General features: G+C 41.7%; 4 protein-coding genes across 5 annotated transcripts; 2 read left to right on the top strand and 2 right to left on the bottom strand.

The window, feature by feature from the left end:
• Positions 1–58: 58 nt before the first annotated feature.
• Positions 59–1,791, bottom strand: ndufaf8 (NADH:ubiquinone oxidoreductase complex assembly factor 8). The gene is made up of 3 exons (XM_083932555.1): positions 1,555–1,791; positions 258–368; positions 59–169 (listed from the first exon to the last, which is right to left on the bottom strand). The coding sequence occupies exons 1-3, from the start codon at positions 1,633–1,635 to the stop codon at positions 149–151; spliced, it is 213 nt and encodes a 70-aa protein (XP_083788681.1). The 5' UTR covers positions 1,636–1,791; the 3' UTR covers positions 59–148.
• Positions 1,792–1,992: 201 nt separating this feature from the next.
• On the top strand, positions 1,993–8,404 carry tepsin (TEPSIN adaptor related protein complex 4 accessory protein). Of its 2 annotated transcripts, none has more exons than XM_083932427.1 (13): positions 1,993–2,074; positions 2,517–2,589; positions 3,768–3,859; positions 3,982–4,075; positions 4,154–4,221; positions 4,311–4,392; positions 4,670–4,741; positions 4,838–5,026; positions 5,175–5,361; positions 5,538–5,651; positions 5,768–5,846; positions 5,939–6,073; positions 6,167–8,404. In XM_083932427.1, exons 1-13 carry the CDS (start codon positions 2,036–2,038, stop codon positions 6,824–6,826), a joined length of 1,884 nt encoding a protein of 627 aa, XP_083788553.1. In that variant the 5' UTR covers positions 1,993–2,035; the 3' UTR covers positions 6,827–8,404. The 2 variants fall into 2 exon arrangements, with proteins under 2 accessions (XP_083788553.1, XP_083788552.1); XM_083932426.1 differs by having other exon boundaries at positions 4,835–5,026.
• Positions 8,405–8,672: 268 nt separating this feature from the next.
• On the bottom strand, positions 8,673–11,381 carry LOC310961292 (protein VCF1). Its single transcript, XM_083933313.1, has 3 exons — positions 10,764–11,381; positions 10,226–10,331; positions 8,673–9,887 (listed from the first exon to the last, which is right to left on the bottom strand). Exons 1-3 carry the CDS (start codon positions 10,778–10,780, stop codon positions 9,630–9,632), a joined length of 381 nt encoding a protein of 126 aa, XP_083789439.1. The 5' UTR covers positions 10,781–11,381; the 3' UTR covers positions 8,673–9,629.
• Positions 11,382–12,457: 1,076 nt separating this feature from the next.
• amz2 (archaelysin family metallopeptidase 2) lies at positions 12,458–15,550 on the top strand (the record flags this gene model as incomplete). The annotated part of the gene is made up of 6 exons (XM_083932320.1): positions 12,458–12,746; positions 13,071–13,235; positions 13,406–13,534; positions 14,532–14,695; positions 14,871–15,047; positions 15,395–15,550. The coding sequence occupies 6 exons, from the start codon at positions 12,458–12,460 to the stop codon at positions 15,548–15,550; spliced, it is 1,080 nt and encodes a 359-aa protein (XP_083788446.1).
• Between the last annotated feature and the right edge of the window lie 1,017 nt (positions 15,551–16,567).

Below are 16,567 nucleotides of genomic sequence, written 5' to 3'. Positions count from 1 at the left end.
CACATCACACATACGCAGTTCATTGTCACTTCCAAGTAGAGGATGTGTTATCAAGATCAAATAATTGGCTTCCAGCACCAGAAGTCGATCAACACTTGGAGCTTTGTGTCTTCTCTTTGTCATAGTTCCAAAAAGCCACAGTTTCCATTCATTTGGCTTTTTTCTTGGCCTGTAATGAAAAAAAAAAAACATTTTAAATGGTGGCAATCTATCACCCCGACAAGACCAGCAGAAGTACGGCTGACTTTTTCCCTTACTGCATTTGTAAAGCAGGTCTTCAGTGCTTCAAATTCCTTGGCACACATGTCCTTCCTCAGCTCCTGTCTGCCTGTTGTGGTAGCTGCCACACACTTCCCATACGTTGCTGCCTGAACCACACACACAAGTTATCATTAGACGAGGATACACAGTTATCTTTTTGAATGTAGGTCCTGAATAACCATTATAATCTCTTATTCTACTGTATCCTCCCAACTGAGCTCTTACGTTTGTTTTTAGCACACCCTTAGCCATTCTCACTGTTTCTTTGCACTACAACTTAAATCAAATCGTGTATAATGTGTGTGTATACTGCATGTATAGAAATATAATAATAAACTTTATATAGAGAGCACATTTGTTACAGAATGCAGCTCAAAGTGCTTTACATTCAAAGCATAAAAATGAAAAGACAACCATTAAGAACATTAAACACAAAAACGTGCATATCCCATAGGTGGCACACAAGAAGAACAGCGCTTAAAGCATTGAAAAATAAAACAATAAAGAAAAGAGAAGAACAAACAATTAAGTAGTTAAAAAATAAAGGAACTAAAGTGAAAAGCAACCAACAGTGTAAGCGGTCACAATGATTGAGCAAATCATACGTCAAAACACTGAAATAGAATGAAAAAATGCCTTTAAAGACTAAAATGTCCTAAAAATTGTGGGATTAGGTGTTGAAGACATGGTGCAACGTGTTTAAAAAGGCTAGGTTAAAAAGGTGTGTTTTAAACAGTTTTTTAAATGACTAATATAAGGATAAATATAGAGTATAAGGTTGCAGCGATATTATTCCAGTTTCATGTGATACTGTGATTTGAAAATTGACAAGTCAAACCACGTTTTATGGAGAACTAAACACGAGTTTAATCTCCATAAATAACTACATGAATGCAAAAATAAATACAGACATAAATGCTGAAATAAATGAATAATTAATAAATGAATGAATAAATAAATAAATGCTTTACATTTATTTCCACATTTTTATTCACCTAGATTTATTTATGTATGCATTTCTTTGTCTATATGTTAACGAGGTAGAAGGTCCCATTTATTCATGCATTTATTTATTAACTCATTTATTTATTAACTCATTTATTTATTTCTGTCAGCATTAATTTATTATTTTATTTATTCATTCACACATTTATTTATGCATTTACTGAGACTTGAGTCATATTTATTTGTTATCTATTGTATTACAAAATATACTTCAATTATTTTCAAAAGGGAGAGTTTTTACACATTTCTTTTAAAGTGTAAAGCGTGTATTCAAGCCAAACAGCTTACCTCTGCTGCACACTGGGCAAAAAGTTCAGGGAAAAGTCTCATTTTCTCTCGACTGCGACTCCAGGCGTTTGACCCAGACATGGCTGCTGTTCGGCCGGTAACCTCCTCCTTTACCGTCTTTAGGTCAACGGACGAGCACGATAGCGACGAACGCTTCACAGTCTGTCAAATGTACTAGGAAAACGTATAAAACATTTAAATAAGAAATAAGCATCAACTAGCAGGTGGAGCAGTTGTGTAAACCATGGACAGCGCCATGTTGTTGACCCCGTCATCAAGGGAAACGTCCGACAAGATACTCGGTGATGTGATTCGCTCCCGTTCCCGTCAATCAAAACGTCAGGGCGTAGCCAGAGCGCCAATTAGATTCTGGGATTTCTACTTGCTGCTCTGTGATTGGCTAGCTGTCACCTCGGGCCCCACCTTCCCCCTCGTACCCCTCAAAGGAAGATGAGTAACCCGCAGCCGGGACTGCTAAATCATGGCAACATTTATGGAACGATTAGCTTTTCTTCAGAAAGTAAGTGTTGTTTACGGTCATTACATGTTGTGGAAACCCAGTAACAGCTGAACGGAGCGTGACGAGTATGACTTACGTTTACGTGTCTGTTTAAATCTGTGAAGTTGTGCTACCACTAGCTTGCTATTAGCCTGCTAGCAAGACATTTGGTAACTGCATTTCGTGTAATTTCTCTGTTGATCTGCCAGCTTGTTTCGTTGGCGTCTTAAAGCAGCAGGTATAGCACTGTTAGAACTGCCTGTTTGCACAAAGCTAGCATGGTACTTAGACACTGGTGTCATGACAAGTTTGTGCTAATGTTTCACAGTTAATCAAAACTGTACATTACATAGGACGGGTTGTAATTGAATGTACTGTACTACACTCATGGGATAAAACACCGTCCCTCAGTGCTTTGAACCTGTGTCACTGTTTTTGCTGCCATCTTTTCCACCACTTGAAGGTCCCGACTCTGATGAAGGCTACAGCAGATGATGAAAACCCCTGCCCTGGCTACCTTTTCCAAGAGATTGGCAGTATCCTTTGCCTGTTTGCCTGTTTCTGTTGTAGTTTAGGACACATGCAAAATAAAGGATTCAGCTGATGGCCGCTGAATGGTTAAGTATAATAAACTTAAAGTAATAATAATAAACTTTATTTTCATAGCACCTTTCATAACAGTACATGTAGCTCAAAGTGCTTAACAAATAAAACAAATCAATAACATAGGTATTAAAACAGAAAACAAAAAAAAGCAAAAGTAAAAAAACAATACAATAGTAAAATCAGATAAGATAAAATCGGATAATACTAGTAATAAAAGAAGTTAATAATAACGATTAGAACAATTTTAAGACACAAAAGCCACAAACAAGTACATAGGCGTAATTTATGGGTTGTAACCCACCCAATAATCTGGGCCAGCCACCACAACCCACCTAATCTGATATCATAATTATTGATAATGAATGCTCTGTATTATCAATACGACAATGTGCAGTCCCAATTTAGCAGTAAAAAATAGTGGCGTTTGTATGCGCCCCCCTCCCGTACTGAGATTTGGTTTTGCCCACCTCACTCGGACCTGTGCGTCCCTCCTATCTCTCCAGGTGCGTGTGCTGTCTTCATCGAAGAGAAAAAAAGTCCAACCGACAATTTTAAGTTGTTGGAGTTGTTGCAGTCCATTAAGGTGTTTTCTTTCATGTTACTTGTACATAAGGTGACGTTGTGGATCATACGGGCCACCTTAAATCAAATTAAAACCATTCTGTATTTATCACTTAGAGGAAGAAGGTGCTGCAGTATCACTGATCAGCTCATCACCGGCGAACAAAACCAATTCAGAGTGATGCGTCACAGCCAGAGTCTCGTAAATCCGTCTTCTGCCTTTTTTTGTAATGGAAACCCAACGAGTGAGAGGGCGTGCCCAGAAACTTTCCGGGAGGCCACTCTATAGGGCTAATAGAAACGCACCACCTGGTCCTGGGTCTTCCCCAAGGCCTCCTCCCAGCTGGACATGCCTGGAACACCTCCCTAGGGAGGCGCCCAGGGGGGCATCCTTACTACGCGCCCAGAACACCTCAGGGAAAAAAATCCATGGCTTAAATTTGAACCAAAATTCAGGAAAGGATTACCCTAAGCAGGAGTTGGTAATTAAAAAGCACTGCGATGATTTCCACTCAAGAGTTAATCCTTAACTATCATCCCACTGTAGAAATCTCCCATGAGTCTTCAGGTTGTGGTCAGTGTTTGTTGGAGTACCTTCTGGAAAGGTTGCAAGTCGAGTCCTGTCATGTCAAACTTAAGGTGAGAAAAAAAAGGTGGAGTGGACCTGTGTCATGTAGTCATAATGTATACAGTTTTAAATGTTAATAATTTCCCTTTCCTGTCTGTGCGTTAAGTTCTGTTTATGCTACTGGTGTCTTTAGGTGCTGAAGATCTTTGTCCATCTTTGCGGTCATGGTTCAGACCATTTCCTCACAGAGCTTCGAAGGAACTCCACCTTCATCCAGCAGGCGTCAGGTTAGACATTTGTCACTTGTGCTTTTAACTCCATCCTTTCTCCGAATGCTCACTTGCTGCTGGGTGTGTTTTTTTAAGTTTACAGCGGCCCTCCTGATCCTATCCATGGCACAGCATTGTTCCAGAAAGTGAGAAATACAGCACAGGTGAGACCCTGTATTATATGTATTATTATCATGTCTATCACGTATCAGTGATAGCTCGGCGACACTCAATTTCTTTTTTTTATTTGCAGGAAGTGGCCAGGTTGCTTTTCACAGATATGATTTCCACCAAAGGTGGCATCTCCCCGCTCAACCTAGCCCCCCCAAAAATGGGTGAGTCATAACTCAACACCAAATGTTTTAGCAAGGACCATACCCCACACACAATTCTTTAGGTGTAGGTTTATTTAGGTGTGTTTTCAGTTATTCTAGCTAAACATCTGCTCAGAATAAAGTTGGGCATACAGCTACTGTCATGTGTAAAAATACTGCCCATCATCTGAAATATTGGAGAGGACATACGTGTCTATAAGGAGTTTGAATGATGACATAAGGCTCTTTGTATTTTCTGAACTGAAAGAGTATAATGGGCCTGTGTCTTTCTATCCAGGTATGGGCTCAGCAACTTCCCACAGGTCAGGAATGCAGGGCTTTGGATACAGTCCAGGGAAGCAGGGGACAGGTAAGTGATAGATCTCCACACATACTGGGAATGCAGACAGAAATCCAGTCAAGCTTATCTTCTGTGTAAAAATGATGTATCTGTGCCTCCCAGTAGGCAGTGACTCATTACTGGATAAGATCCAGAAAGCTGCAGAGGTAGTGGCCAGCGCCGTCCTTCCCCCAACTGAACACCAGGGCATACGTCTCCATGACAACCATTACCGGGCCGTAGTTGCGCCATCCCCTCCCATAGAGGTGGCCGTGCCTGCGTGTGCCTACAACCTGCCTGCTCACACACCAAAAGGTGAGACGTTGATTGTATGATGAAAACATAGACTCTCAAATATTTTTGTAGATGCATTGTATGAGACATTGATCTGCTCTTTATGTAATAGTAAAAACCTAAAAATCTTAATTTTGACCACTGGGACTACCCTGTTTCTTCACCACAGCATTGACTCAGCGGTGCCCAGGACAGGTTGGAGGCGGTTGGGAAGAGACCGACAGCAGCAACGGCTCCTCTCACAACTCTTCTCAGGATATCGCAGCCAACAGCAGGGCCTCCTTGGGCAGTAAGTCAGCTGGTACTGGGAGCCAATCGGGGGCCAGTAGAGAGAGCAGTGGGGACCTATCAGAGCGGTGAGTGGCAAAGTTGACCCCTTAAACCAGAAATGCCCTGTAAAAATCTAAATCTAGTCACATTTGAGAGCTGGTAGATTAATCTTTGAATGTCCAGTGTATACAGAGCTACCGCACGTATTCTCACTTTCTCCACATCGTTGTCCTTTCTGCCTCACACACTGTCTGGTCTCCAGGGTGGAAGCCTTGCAGTGTGGGGACTGTGGCCAGGAGATGGCACTGATCAGCAGACTGACTGAAGGATCCAGAGTTTTCCTGTCCAGAGAGGAGAGCCAGCACTTCATCAAAGAGTCGGTGCATCTAAAATCAGACTGAGAATACTGCTGATTCTCCTGTTATGAACTGTACTATTTGCATATTTTGTTTTCGTAAATGGCCTGATTTTCTGTCTTGTTTAATCTGTCAGGTGCTCCACTCTCAACTGTGAGGTCGTGGTGGAGTTACTCTCAGTCAAGCTTCAAGATCCCTCAAACACTGTTAAGATGGTAATGATGCTTCAGATTCACTGAAGATCCCGGTTTTCTTATGGTATTGTGTAATCCTAATATCTGATCTTCGTTTTCCTCCGATCCTTCAGCGGGCTCTGTGTGCTGAATCGTGTCTCATGACCTCTGACCTCCTCTCTCTGGAGCATTTGTTCGGAGCTACACAACGAAGGCTCCGCCAGCTGAGCGAGGGAGCTGCAGGACCCGTGGCCAATAAAGCCACTAAGGTAAGAGAGACATACACATGGTGAAGGCTGATAAGACAAAACTACATGATATGTAGTATGTATGTTTGTTTTTTTCTTATCTCCTCTTACCAGATCCTGCGACAGTTCGAGGCTCTGATGGGTGGATCGGCACATGTTCCGAGGCAGGAAAGAGCAGACAGCAACCAGGCAACAACTAATCAGCTTCCCACATCTACGTACTCAGACCCTTCACTACAAATCCACACTGCTGACAACAACAATGTCAATCATTATCAGCCTGACATCTTACCCACAGGTGTCACCCAACCACCTAATCACTCACCTCTCCCCTTCGGTCTGGCCTTGGCCGAGAGAGACTCCTCTGGGGAGCCGATGAATGACGATGACAAGGAGAAACTTTCTCCCATTCTGCCTGAGTTACGGCAAAACCAGGTGGAGCCGGTCAGGACTGCCGAGGTTAAATTGGTCGCTGAAGAACCAGAGTTGAACACGGACAGGGGATCCTCCCCTCCAGCTGAGCCCCAGAGTGAGCAGCCCTGTCTGAGCAGACTATCCCTTTTCAGCGGTATGGAGCTGGTGACTAAAGGGAGGCCCCTGTGTAAAAGAGAAACATCCCAGACAGACGGGGGCACGACGGGCGACAGCTTAAAGGAGAATCTAGCCGTGCATAAATACGTCAGTAAAAACAGTGATGGCCCTCTGTTAATTTGCAATCCAGTCGCATCTGATAGCAGCCAACCAATGTCGGCCTTCTCCTTTCTCAACTTTTGACCAACTTTTTACAGCTGAAACAGTCACAGTTAAAACCAATGATGTCATCATGTATATCCTTTTTTGAAATCTATTTAATTTTATAAACTGAAAAATCCGATGTGTAAGTATGTTTGGATCTTTGGAAGCCCATTCCCGCCAATGTGAGGCAAAACCATCCTTTAAAGCCCGATTCGGACGGGATTAGTTTAATGAGGGGTAAAACAGTCTTACCTAGGGACATCTGTAATATAAATGGCCAATTCGCGCAGGCTTAAGAAATCCCTGTATTCTACCAGATGTGGGAGGGGTTACTCGGTTTACGCACTACGTCACCTCCCAGTCACCATACAGGTGCTACGTAGCTTCCTGATATCACAAAATCAAGTAAACACGAAACTGAAGGACAGAATTGATTATCTTAAAAAAGTAACGAGTGCTTCTTCAAGCTCCACCATGCTCAGAAATATGTGGAAACTACGTATTGACCAGATATGATGGCATGTCAACATATGTTTTACAGATGGTCGTATTAGTATTACCTGAGGCATTTTTTATGGACCATTTACAGAAGGAAAAAAATCATCATAATTGTTCCCGACATTCTCCAGAACTATTACTGACATGGCGCATTTGGACAGGGCTAACACCTCTGGTAAAAATGACCATACCCCACGTGAAACTTATCCCATCCGAATAGGGCTTTAATCTTTATAATTTGAACCTTTCACAAAATAACGACTTAGTATCTCAATATTAGACATTATTTTTTAAATAAGTCATTATATCTGAGATACCAAGCTTCTCATTATGATGACTTACAGGATCAGTTTTTTTCCCATCACATTGGCAGGAATAGGCTTCCATACTCATCTGTATGGTGCCTCTGTGGAAACTGTATTTAAGCAGCAGATTGGGCTATGAGACAGAGATTCAGGACACACAACTGTAGTCCTTTAGAGTGAGTGCAATCCACAGTTGGTATGAGTAACCCCTCAACTATGTTGCTGTTAGTTGTCTAAGGTCTAGTTTCTCTAATGCATTTAACAAGATTGAATTACAGATTATTATTGACAGTTGCTTTATCTCAGGTTTCCTTTTAACTAACTGAAACAACTTAGCCTCTGCAGCACGCCCTAAACCTCTGAGGGAGAATCCCTCGATGTGTAATTTGCACTAGTTGCTTTTCTTATGGAGAGTTGTCTTCCATATTTTTGGGTACTTATCTATTATGTCAGTGTAAATGTTATGAGTGGTAGTTTACAAATTATTTATTATGTCTAACCTGTATTGATTAAACATGTGAGAGTGGTTGTAGAGTGCATGTGTATGATAAAAAGACTAATTTGGAGAACTAATGGAGGACTTAATTATTATTGAGATTTTGTGTGCGTAACTGATGTGTGGATCATCTACCATCAGCATAATGCAATATATCAGCAGCTTCATGAACGGTTCTTCCTTGTGTAACCAAATATAAAGGCAGATTACATTCACTGTCGCACCATTGTTGTTTCAGTTGCATACTGTACTGTGGTGTGGAGGACTGTGGAATGCAGTACACACTACCACGCCAAAGTGGTAATCCAACCTACCGATATGTACAATGAACGCTACTACTGTATTTTATTTCAGTGATTGAGCTATGCTGCTGCAAACACTGAGGAATAAATAAAACCTGCTGTTTTTGTACAGCACTAACTACGACATAAATGAGCCTTGTGCTGTTTCAATGACATCAGTGATACAGACGTCAATTTCAGCAACACTTTATTTCAATGTCAAATGATTTGGAAAATTACAGAAAATATGAATCACTTCCACATCTCTATTTTTATTCGCAACACAGTGTACTGGTCATATTAAACCATACATAAACAAGTATGGCTGACAGACGTATGACGCATACACACACACACGCACGCGATGTGTTAAATGTTGTTAAACACAGGTTACAAACTGATTTAGAGAGCTTTTTCTCAATGCTTTTTCTGTTAGACGCACTGTGCTAAGCACTGCCTGAGCCGCAGACTCCAGTGCCTGCTCTCACAGCTCTATAATTAGCCAGGGTCTAATCTGAGGTTGGATTCTGGTGCTGAGGCTCATGAAGAATCTGTTCCATTACCTTAAACCCACTGACCTGCCACACCAAACCATTATAGATTCATTCAGATAGTGAAAGCAACTGCAAATACACTATAATTTAACTTTGTCACTTTGGTTAGAGAAAACAAAGAAGGCCCGAAATGTTATTTAACTGGATTGTTTTAATAATGCTCCTTGGGAGTGAATCCTTTGGCCTCCGTGAACTTCCTTTGTGAATGGGATCACAACAACTCCCGCTTCACAGATACAAACATGCGTCTGACTTCCCCAGTTGAGAGTAAACAGAATGAGGAGTTATTGAGTAAAGTGCCTAGCTTTATTTAGTTTTGCAAGCACTTTGGATCATCACACGTTTCTTGTGATTAGCACCAATGAAAATGTCCACGCATCAACGCACGCATGTAAAGAGAATGATACCTCCTTATAAAGTGCACAGGGTGCGTGCGCACACATACACACAAACACGCATACACATCAATACTGCACAGAAAGACCACAGTGGCTGGGCCATGGAAAGGCGGATGTGCTTATGGTCTTGACAAATGGTACATGGTGAAGTGGGGATGAGCCGCTGCGCCCAAAATCTGTAAACCTCCCCACAAGTCATCCCCTTCCCCCTGGCCCGAGTGTGTCGCTTGAGGCTTTTTCAGGAGGAGCCAGTAGTGTCAGCACTGATTGGCGAGGGACAAAAGGTCAGGAGAGGGGTCAGAAGTCACGGTCATGTTGAACCTGGACGCCCTCTGGTCTGCAGACTACTGAAGTGCGCCTCCCTCAGGACTCTGTTGATGTTGTCATAAGAGACACTGCTGCCGTCGCCATGGAAACCATGCTGCAAGGAGCTACCAGTCTCTTCCGGCTTTGGGCTGGGGGAGTACTGGGTGATGCCGTTGTTCTGGCTGTGTATGCAAGGCCTGGTGCTGACCACTATTGCTCTCTCTGGACTACTGATCCCATTACTGCTGTCGCTGCTGGAAGACTGCAAAACCAGAACAGAGATCTGAATTGTAGCTTCCCGGATGAATGCAGAAGCCGTAAATAAAACATTTTGTGCTTTTCCAGACAGTGGTGCAATGCATATGCGATGCAGAGTTTATTTATACACACGATGCTACGCTGCTTGCTCTATCTATAAATGTCAATGGGCTTACATAAGATAAAGAATAAATGACCTTGGCAGATTTATCCTCTCACCAAAGATTTTTATCTCACAATAAGATGAAATCTGGGTCAACCTACATCTATGTGATGGACTTAAGATTATTGTAACAAATGACAATATTCAGAGGCTTAATGTAACGATCAATTCTGCCTCACCTCTGAATCCAAATCCGACACAAGCAGGCTGGGACCCCCCCCTGACCTCTTGGCCTTAGGGCTCAGCTGTTGGTCCTCCTCACTGTCACAGCTACGGTGTCGTTTCCTGTACAAAAAGAGATAGGGAAGGAACAGAGAGTGTTGTGAGCGCAGATGACAGTAGAGTGAAAAGGTGTAGGAGAGTGTGACAGAAACGATGCAGGCAGAGAGAGGGAGAGAGAGTGAGAGAGATTGGGCGGAGAAAGTAAGAGTAGACAGAACAGAACATGAAGAGGAACCAAAAATAGCAACTCACACTCAGGCAGTTACATGATGAGACATGTGGTGCTCCAATTATGAGAGCACACTGATTAACATACCTTCACTGGGGTGGATATACAGATTAAACATACAGTCTGGAATAAAGGTTGATTTTGTATTATAAGACTAAATTGTCTAGGTCTAGGCTTTTGATTGGTGTAATAATACAATAATTAAATGTACTATTGAATGTAATGATGACCCGGTATTAATGACTTAGATGTGTAATAATGGTTACCTGCTGTCAGTGAGCATTTCTGCAGTCTTGACGGATGTTTTTTGGCAAAGATAATAGGTTGACACTCCGCGTGCCGGATTGAGATCTCTTATTTGAAAGCTTTGGCTATGTTAAAGCTCCACGACCATTTCGTAGAAACTCAGTATGGCACGCTCTCTCTCATCTCATCAGAAAGTCTAGGATGTGTGAGTGAGCAACCTCCAGCCGGCGAAAAGCACAGGTCGCCAGTAGGAAAAGCACCAACCCTCGGCTGTGTGTTAGTTCAGACCTGTCACTGATCCAAGTCCAGTCCGCCCTGGAACAAACTGCCTACTGGGCGTCTGAAAGATAACGAGCTAACTACTATAGGTACCGGTATTCTCGTTTACGCAGTGAAATCTCGAGAAACTCCCGGCATGACAGCAAAGGGGAGCGAGCTAGCCTGCTAGCTGCTACACCGTTGAGCTAACTCCTCAAGCTAACTAACGTTACTGCCGCACTAACGTTAATGCTAACTAAACTTCTTCCGCTTTCGTATTCCGTCCACTCGCGTTAGTCGCGGTTAACTCTTGCCTGGACTTGACAGCACTCCGACGGGAGAAACTAAATACGTTTAAAGCTAAAAATACACTGAATGTTTAATGTTGTCCGGAGTAGAGTCGCCGATAGTCCGCGGAGCCTCTTCTTCTTCTTCTGTGCTGCTCGTCAATGTTTCCCTGAAGTGAAGAGCTCCGCCCCTCTGTTTACCTGACGTCATCAGCTTAGGCGGAAACGGCTTCCTGTGTCCACAACATGGGTCACCTGCCTCTCGACATTTGGTCATATTATTCATTTCCCAACGCAATGTAATTAATTTGTCGTCAAATAGTTTTTTGACAGTGTCGAGTATGAAATAATATTGTCATATTCATGACTAGCTCGGTTTTTACCTAACATTTCCTTGTAGATATATTTTGTCTGCTATACTAATTTTGCATCCTATTCCTGTGCTGCATTTTTTAATAAATTTTATACATTTAGTGTGTATTTTGTCTAATATTTTCTGTAACGTATTATTAGTGGTGGAGTGTCACTAAGTAGTACTGTACTTAAATGCAGTTTTGACATACTAGTTCTAGTACTAGTACAAGTTCATACTAGTAGTTCACTTTCATTTTCGTTTTTTGCTTCTTAGTTTTACTCCTCTACATTTTTTGAAACTTTCAGTTTTTAATTGCATGAAATAAACTTATGCAGTACTTATTAATTACTAATTTACTTAGTAGATGGCTTATACAAACTCATCTTTAATTAGCTCCAAACTGACTAAAAATGTTGTCACCTGTTTTCATTAGTGGTTAAAACAGAATAATATAACAGTCTATAATAATATAACACTGTCAAGGGAGTATTTCTCCATAGTGAGTGCATTAACATTTGGAACTTGAATTACATTTTGCTGATGATACTGCTGTATTTTTACCTAAGTGACATTTTTAATCTTTTACTTGTAAAGGAGTACACACACTTCTTCCACCACTGCATGTGATAAAGGCTCAAACTTGACTTCTATAAAGGTACACATGACTGGGGAGGGATCAAATTTTCATTGTCACACAATGTTTATCATACTCATGCATAGGCAGAGGTCAGAAAATATGAAAATATTAAAGCCATGTTGCAAATTTCACCTTGACTTCACTTGTAACCATATTGATGCTGTTTATCTCCTGCAGATGAAGGTGATCCAGCACTCTGTGGAGAAACTGCAAACAGCTTTGGTGTCTAACCGCAAGGCCTTGGTTAAACTTTACAGCGAGTACACAAAAGAAGAAAGGCGTCTTCTGGAGGAAGGATTCCACCCAGGGCAGCCAGGTTCCCTTTTCCAACCTATTACAGTGCACTCGGACTCAGACTGGATCTCCGCTCACCCTGAAAAGCCTCAAGACTTCGAGAGCTTCTACAGAGACAATTCCCGCAAGACCCCCAATGCAAGCCACAATACTATTTATATTCAAACCATAGGTGAGTATGTGTGTGTGTTTAGTGGGGGTAGGGCCTCTGTGTTCCTCTGTCATTATGTAAGTGTATCTGTGTAAATGGTGGCGATTTTTAAGTACATTGAAGCTTGTGTATATTTGCTGTTGTTCTATGCCAGAACAATAATGCACTAAAAATAAACGTGTAACCTAATGACCAAATCGAATGAATTTCTCAGAAAGGCCATACAAAGACAAGCATTCAAACTACGTTGTTGGCTATACATACAGGTGGATGAGGCATCCTCACTATGTTATACAGGGCTTGTCACTTTGTTGACTGGCCTGAATTCTACATTATTTCTTGTAGGTTCCTTTGGGGCCCAGACAGATCAGTATGTGGAGTGGCTCAGACAATACTGCCAGGCCTTCTTCTATGGGCTTTCTGTCAAGTTGCTGCCAGCGGTTACTGTGGCTGAAACAAGATGCTCTTTCAGGGTAAACAGTGACTCGCACAACCTTCAGATCCTCACTGGTAAGTCAGAGAGTTCATCACCTAGCCTTCATTCATACAGTATATCATATACTGGGGGATTTTGGCCACGTTTCATATAGTAATGTAAGAGGATGGGGGGTAAAATGCAGCGATCTCTAACTAGACTGCACATAATTTTGCTAAGTTATTGTTTCCCTTGTGAAATTTAGGAGACCTGCTACGATTCCTGGGGAATAGGAAACCAGCAAATGCTTTCTGTATTGTTGGAATCACAATGATTGACCTCTACCCCAAAGACTCCTGGAACTTTGTCTTTGGACAGGCTTCTCTCAGTATGGGTGAGATTTTTACCATTTTCTCTGTGATCATTAAAGTTTCAATATTGTAAAAAGGGATATTTCCATGTTTCACCATGCCTTGATTACAAAGCAGGTAAAAGTATTATATAAATACTGTGAAAGTAACAAAATGCTCAATCCAGAGAGAAATGCAAACCCATATTCAGAAACTCTGTCTTTGAACGAGCTGTCAGGACTTCTGTACTGTTGTGCTGTCACAACTATGCAATATATCAATAGAAAGTGTGATTTTAATGTCATTCCCCAGCTGCGATGACGCTGCAGAGACGACAAGAGCGCAGATAAGGGAGACAGAGAAACACTGTGCAATCAGAGCCGACAGGACTTTTTCAGGAGGGCGGCTTAAAGAGACAGGTGCTCAAACAGTGTTTCAGACAGAGGGTGAATACAGGTATATTCAGACGGACAGTGTGCAATAAATAATAACTATTGCTGCATAGTTTTTGAATATTTTGTGAAGTGAACCATACACTGTTAGAAAAACTTGTGACACAAGGACCAGTTCGGAACCAGAATCAAGTTATAATAAAAACAAAATGTATTATTGTCCAAGAAGAGAGCAAACAGTACACTTAACACCAGTGTCTCAACATGCTCTGAGGGCAGTCCTCAGTGCCAAATCATTTAACCATGCAGTTAAACAGTAATGGTTGTCATGGTGATATATTTAGAAATCATAGTTATCTCCAGGTTCCCCAAAACAATCTGCAGTATCGCCGGCTTAACATGCGCTGTGAGAAAGGTTCCTCTTCTCACAGTTGAACACAAAACAATGAATGCAGCCAGGGTTCACACATTATTTTAATAATAACATCTTGACTTTTTTTTCATTCATTTTAATTCAGTATCATCAGTCGTCTGTGATGATGTAATGCGGTTGAGCTGCCACTAGATGGTGCTGATGTGATATCCATACAATCCAGGAGATATTTTGTGACCTGAATCCTTCTCTGTTCGTTCTCAACTGTGCTTACAGGAATGGGTGTTTTCAGCTTTGCCAGGTATGATGACAACTTCTACAGCAGAAGTTATGCTGGGAGGATGAAGAAAAAGCTTCAGCTAGAGCAGGGGGACTACTCTGTGTTTGACGGATATTACACTCCCCCCATCACCAGCACCCTGCTGCTTCGATCATGCAAGGTTTTCCAACAAACACGCTCCATCACTCACTCAATGCTGGTACCATGAACTTTGACTGGTCTTGCCAAAGGTCCTCCATGAGTTTACTTTTATCAGCACTGCTGATAAAAACACTCAATACTGCTGGTTGTTGTTTATTTGTCAGAAAACCCTAATGTAAATTTTTTCTTTACAGACAGTGACCCATGAGATTGGCCATATGTTTGGCATAAAGCATTGCCAGTGGCTGAACTGTGTCATGCAGGGCTCAAACCACCTGGAGGAGTCTGATCGTAGGCCGCTGGATTTCTGTCCCATCTGCCTTCGCAAGCTACAGGTTGCTATTGGCTTCAAAATAGCTGAAAGATGCAAGGTAAAAAAACAAACATTTTGACACAGATTGTTATGATAAACCCCAAATACATAATTTACATTTCTTTGTAGTGCTTTTACTGGTGTAAAAATGAAAACGGCATAATTACATCCTAGTTAGGACAGCACCATGATGTAATTTATTCACACTGTCACTGGTTGAAGTTTAACCATAATTATATTTCCCCTCTACACCTTATTAGAGGGAGCTGCTCTTGACTATAATGAAGAAAGACTTAATTGGAGAAGTTTTAATATATGATATATATAATAATATCAGACTACAGATGAATGCACAGACATGTACATTTCTCTTCCTTTAAGTGAATGTTTATCTGTGGTCCACAGGCCTTGCTGCACTGGATGGAGGGGGATCACAGTCAAACATCCAGAACAGAGGAGGCCTGTGCCGGTCTGTCTGTGCTCCACTTTCCCAAACCCACTGAAGCCTTTCAGACATGCAGACTGTGGCTCCGCAGGTGCCTGGACATACTGGAAGGATAAGCTATAGTAGTGTTACATAAATCTGGGTAAGATCAGAAAATGTATGTAACTGCTGTCTGGTCTATTCATGGATCTAATGCAAACGTTCTCTGTGCTTCACATTTCTGCTGTTGTTTGATTACAAAAGAGAATTTTAATTGTTTTTATGAATATTGCACCCAATTTCAGGATGACCACAATGCCCACAAGAGACTCTATAAGGTGTATATGTCAGCAATAGCTCACTACATGCTGTTGTATGTTGTTATTATATCACAGCTAACAGACGTATGGCCTAATGTGAAGCACGGACTGTCATGAGTTATTGCTTTTATAAAATGGTCAAGTATGGCAATATATGGCAATATACTACTGTACATCACGATATAGAACGTTTTGTGGTAATTTAATAGTCTTTATGAAAAAAATCATCGCCTATTTTTATGTACTCCTGTGTGAATTAAGTACATGACAAATAGAAAGTACAGAGATTTTGTCATTTAATTAAGAAGAAAAATGAATATAACATGTGAGGATCAGAATGTAAAGTGTCTGGCAATCGGCATAAATATTGCCATAATACATTTTTATATCATTTTGACGATAAATATAATATTGCCCAACCCTGTTCATAATAAAATAGGTCCTCCTGTTCTGGCTGCCTGCACGTACTGAGCCGGCTGCTATGGATCGAGCCTACAGTAGCAGCTAGCACTCACCACAGTATCACAGTAACAGAAATGGACTAAGTGATCGAGGCAGCGGTACACCAGCATCTCCTGGTGTGGCTGTGGCTCAGTCGTAGAGTGGGTCGTCCTCCATTCGAGAGATCGGCGGTTTGATCCCGAGCTCCACATGTCAAAGTGTCACTGGGCAAGACACTGAACCCTGAATTGCTCCCCGTGCTGCGCATGGGTGTGTAAATGTGGTGTGAATGGTTGGATTAGATGGTATGTAGATGTCCACTGCCATCTGTGTGAATGGGACAAGTAGGGTGAAAGCGCCTTGAGTAGTCAGAAGAATAGAAAGGCGCTATAT

The sequence above is a fragment of the Echiichthys vipera genome (assembly GCF_963691815.1).
Source record: "Echiichthys vipera genome assembly, chromosome: 18".
Classification (NCBI taxonomy): domain Eukaryota; kingdom Metazoa; phylum Chordata; class Actinopteri; order Perciformes; family Trachinidae; genus Echiichthys; species Echiichthys vipera.
Note: the sequence above shows the minus strand (reverse complement) of the source record. Positions and strands in the feature narration are given on the sequence as shown.

Coding starts and splice junctions, on each gene's coding strand:
- ndufaf8 (XM_083932555.1), bottom strand. CDS start 1,635: ATGTCTGGGTCAAACGCCTGGAGTCGCAGTCGAGAGAAAATGAGACTT. Junction 369..1,554: donor TTGCCCAGTGTGCAGCAGAG/GTAAGCTGTTTG, acceptor TGTGTGGTTCAG/GCAGCAACGTATGGGAAGTG. Junction 170..257: donor AGACCTGCTTTACAAATGCA/GTAAGGGAAAAA, acceptor TTTTCATTACAG/GCCAAGAAAAAAGCCAAATG.
- tepsin (XM_083932426.1), top strand. CDS start 2,036: ATGGCAACATTTATGGAACGATTAGCTTTTCTTCAGAAA. Junction 4,393..4,669: donor CCTAGCCCCCCCAAAAATGG/GTGAGTCATAAC, acceptor CTTTCTATCCAG/GTATGGGCTCAGCAACTTCC. Junction 5,027..5,174: donor GCCTGCTCACACACCAAAAG/GTGAGACGTTGA, acceptor TCTTCACCACAG/CATTGACTCAGCGGTGCCCA.
- LOC310961292 (XM_083933313.1), bottom strand. Junction 9,888..10,225: donor TGTCGGATTTGGATTCAGAG/GTGAGGCAGAAT, acceptor CTGGTTTTGCAG/TCTTCCAGCAGCGACAGCAG.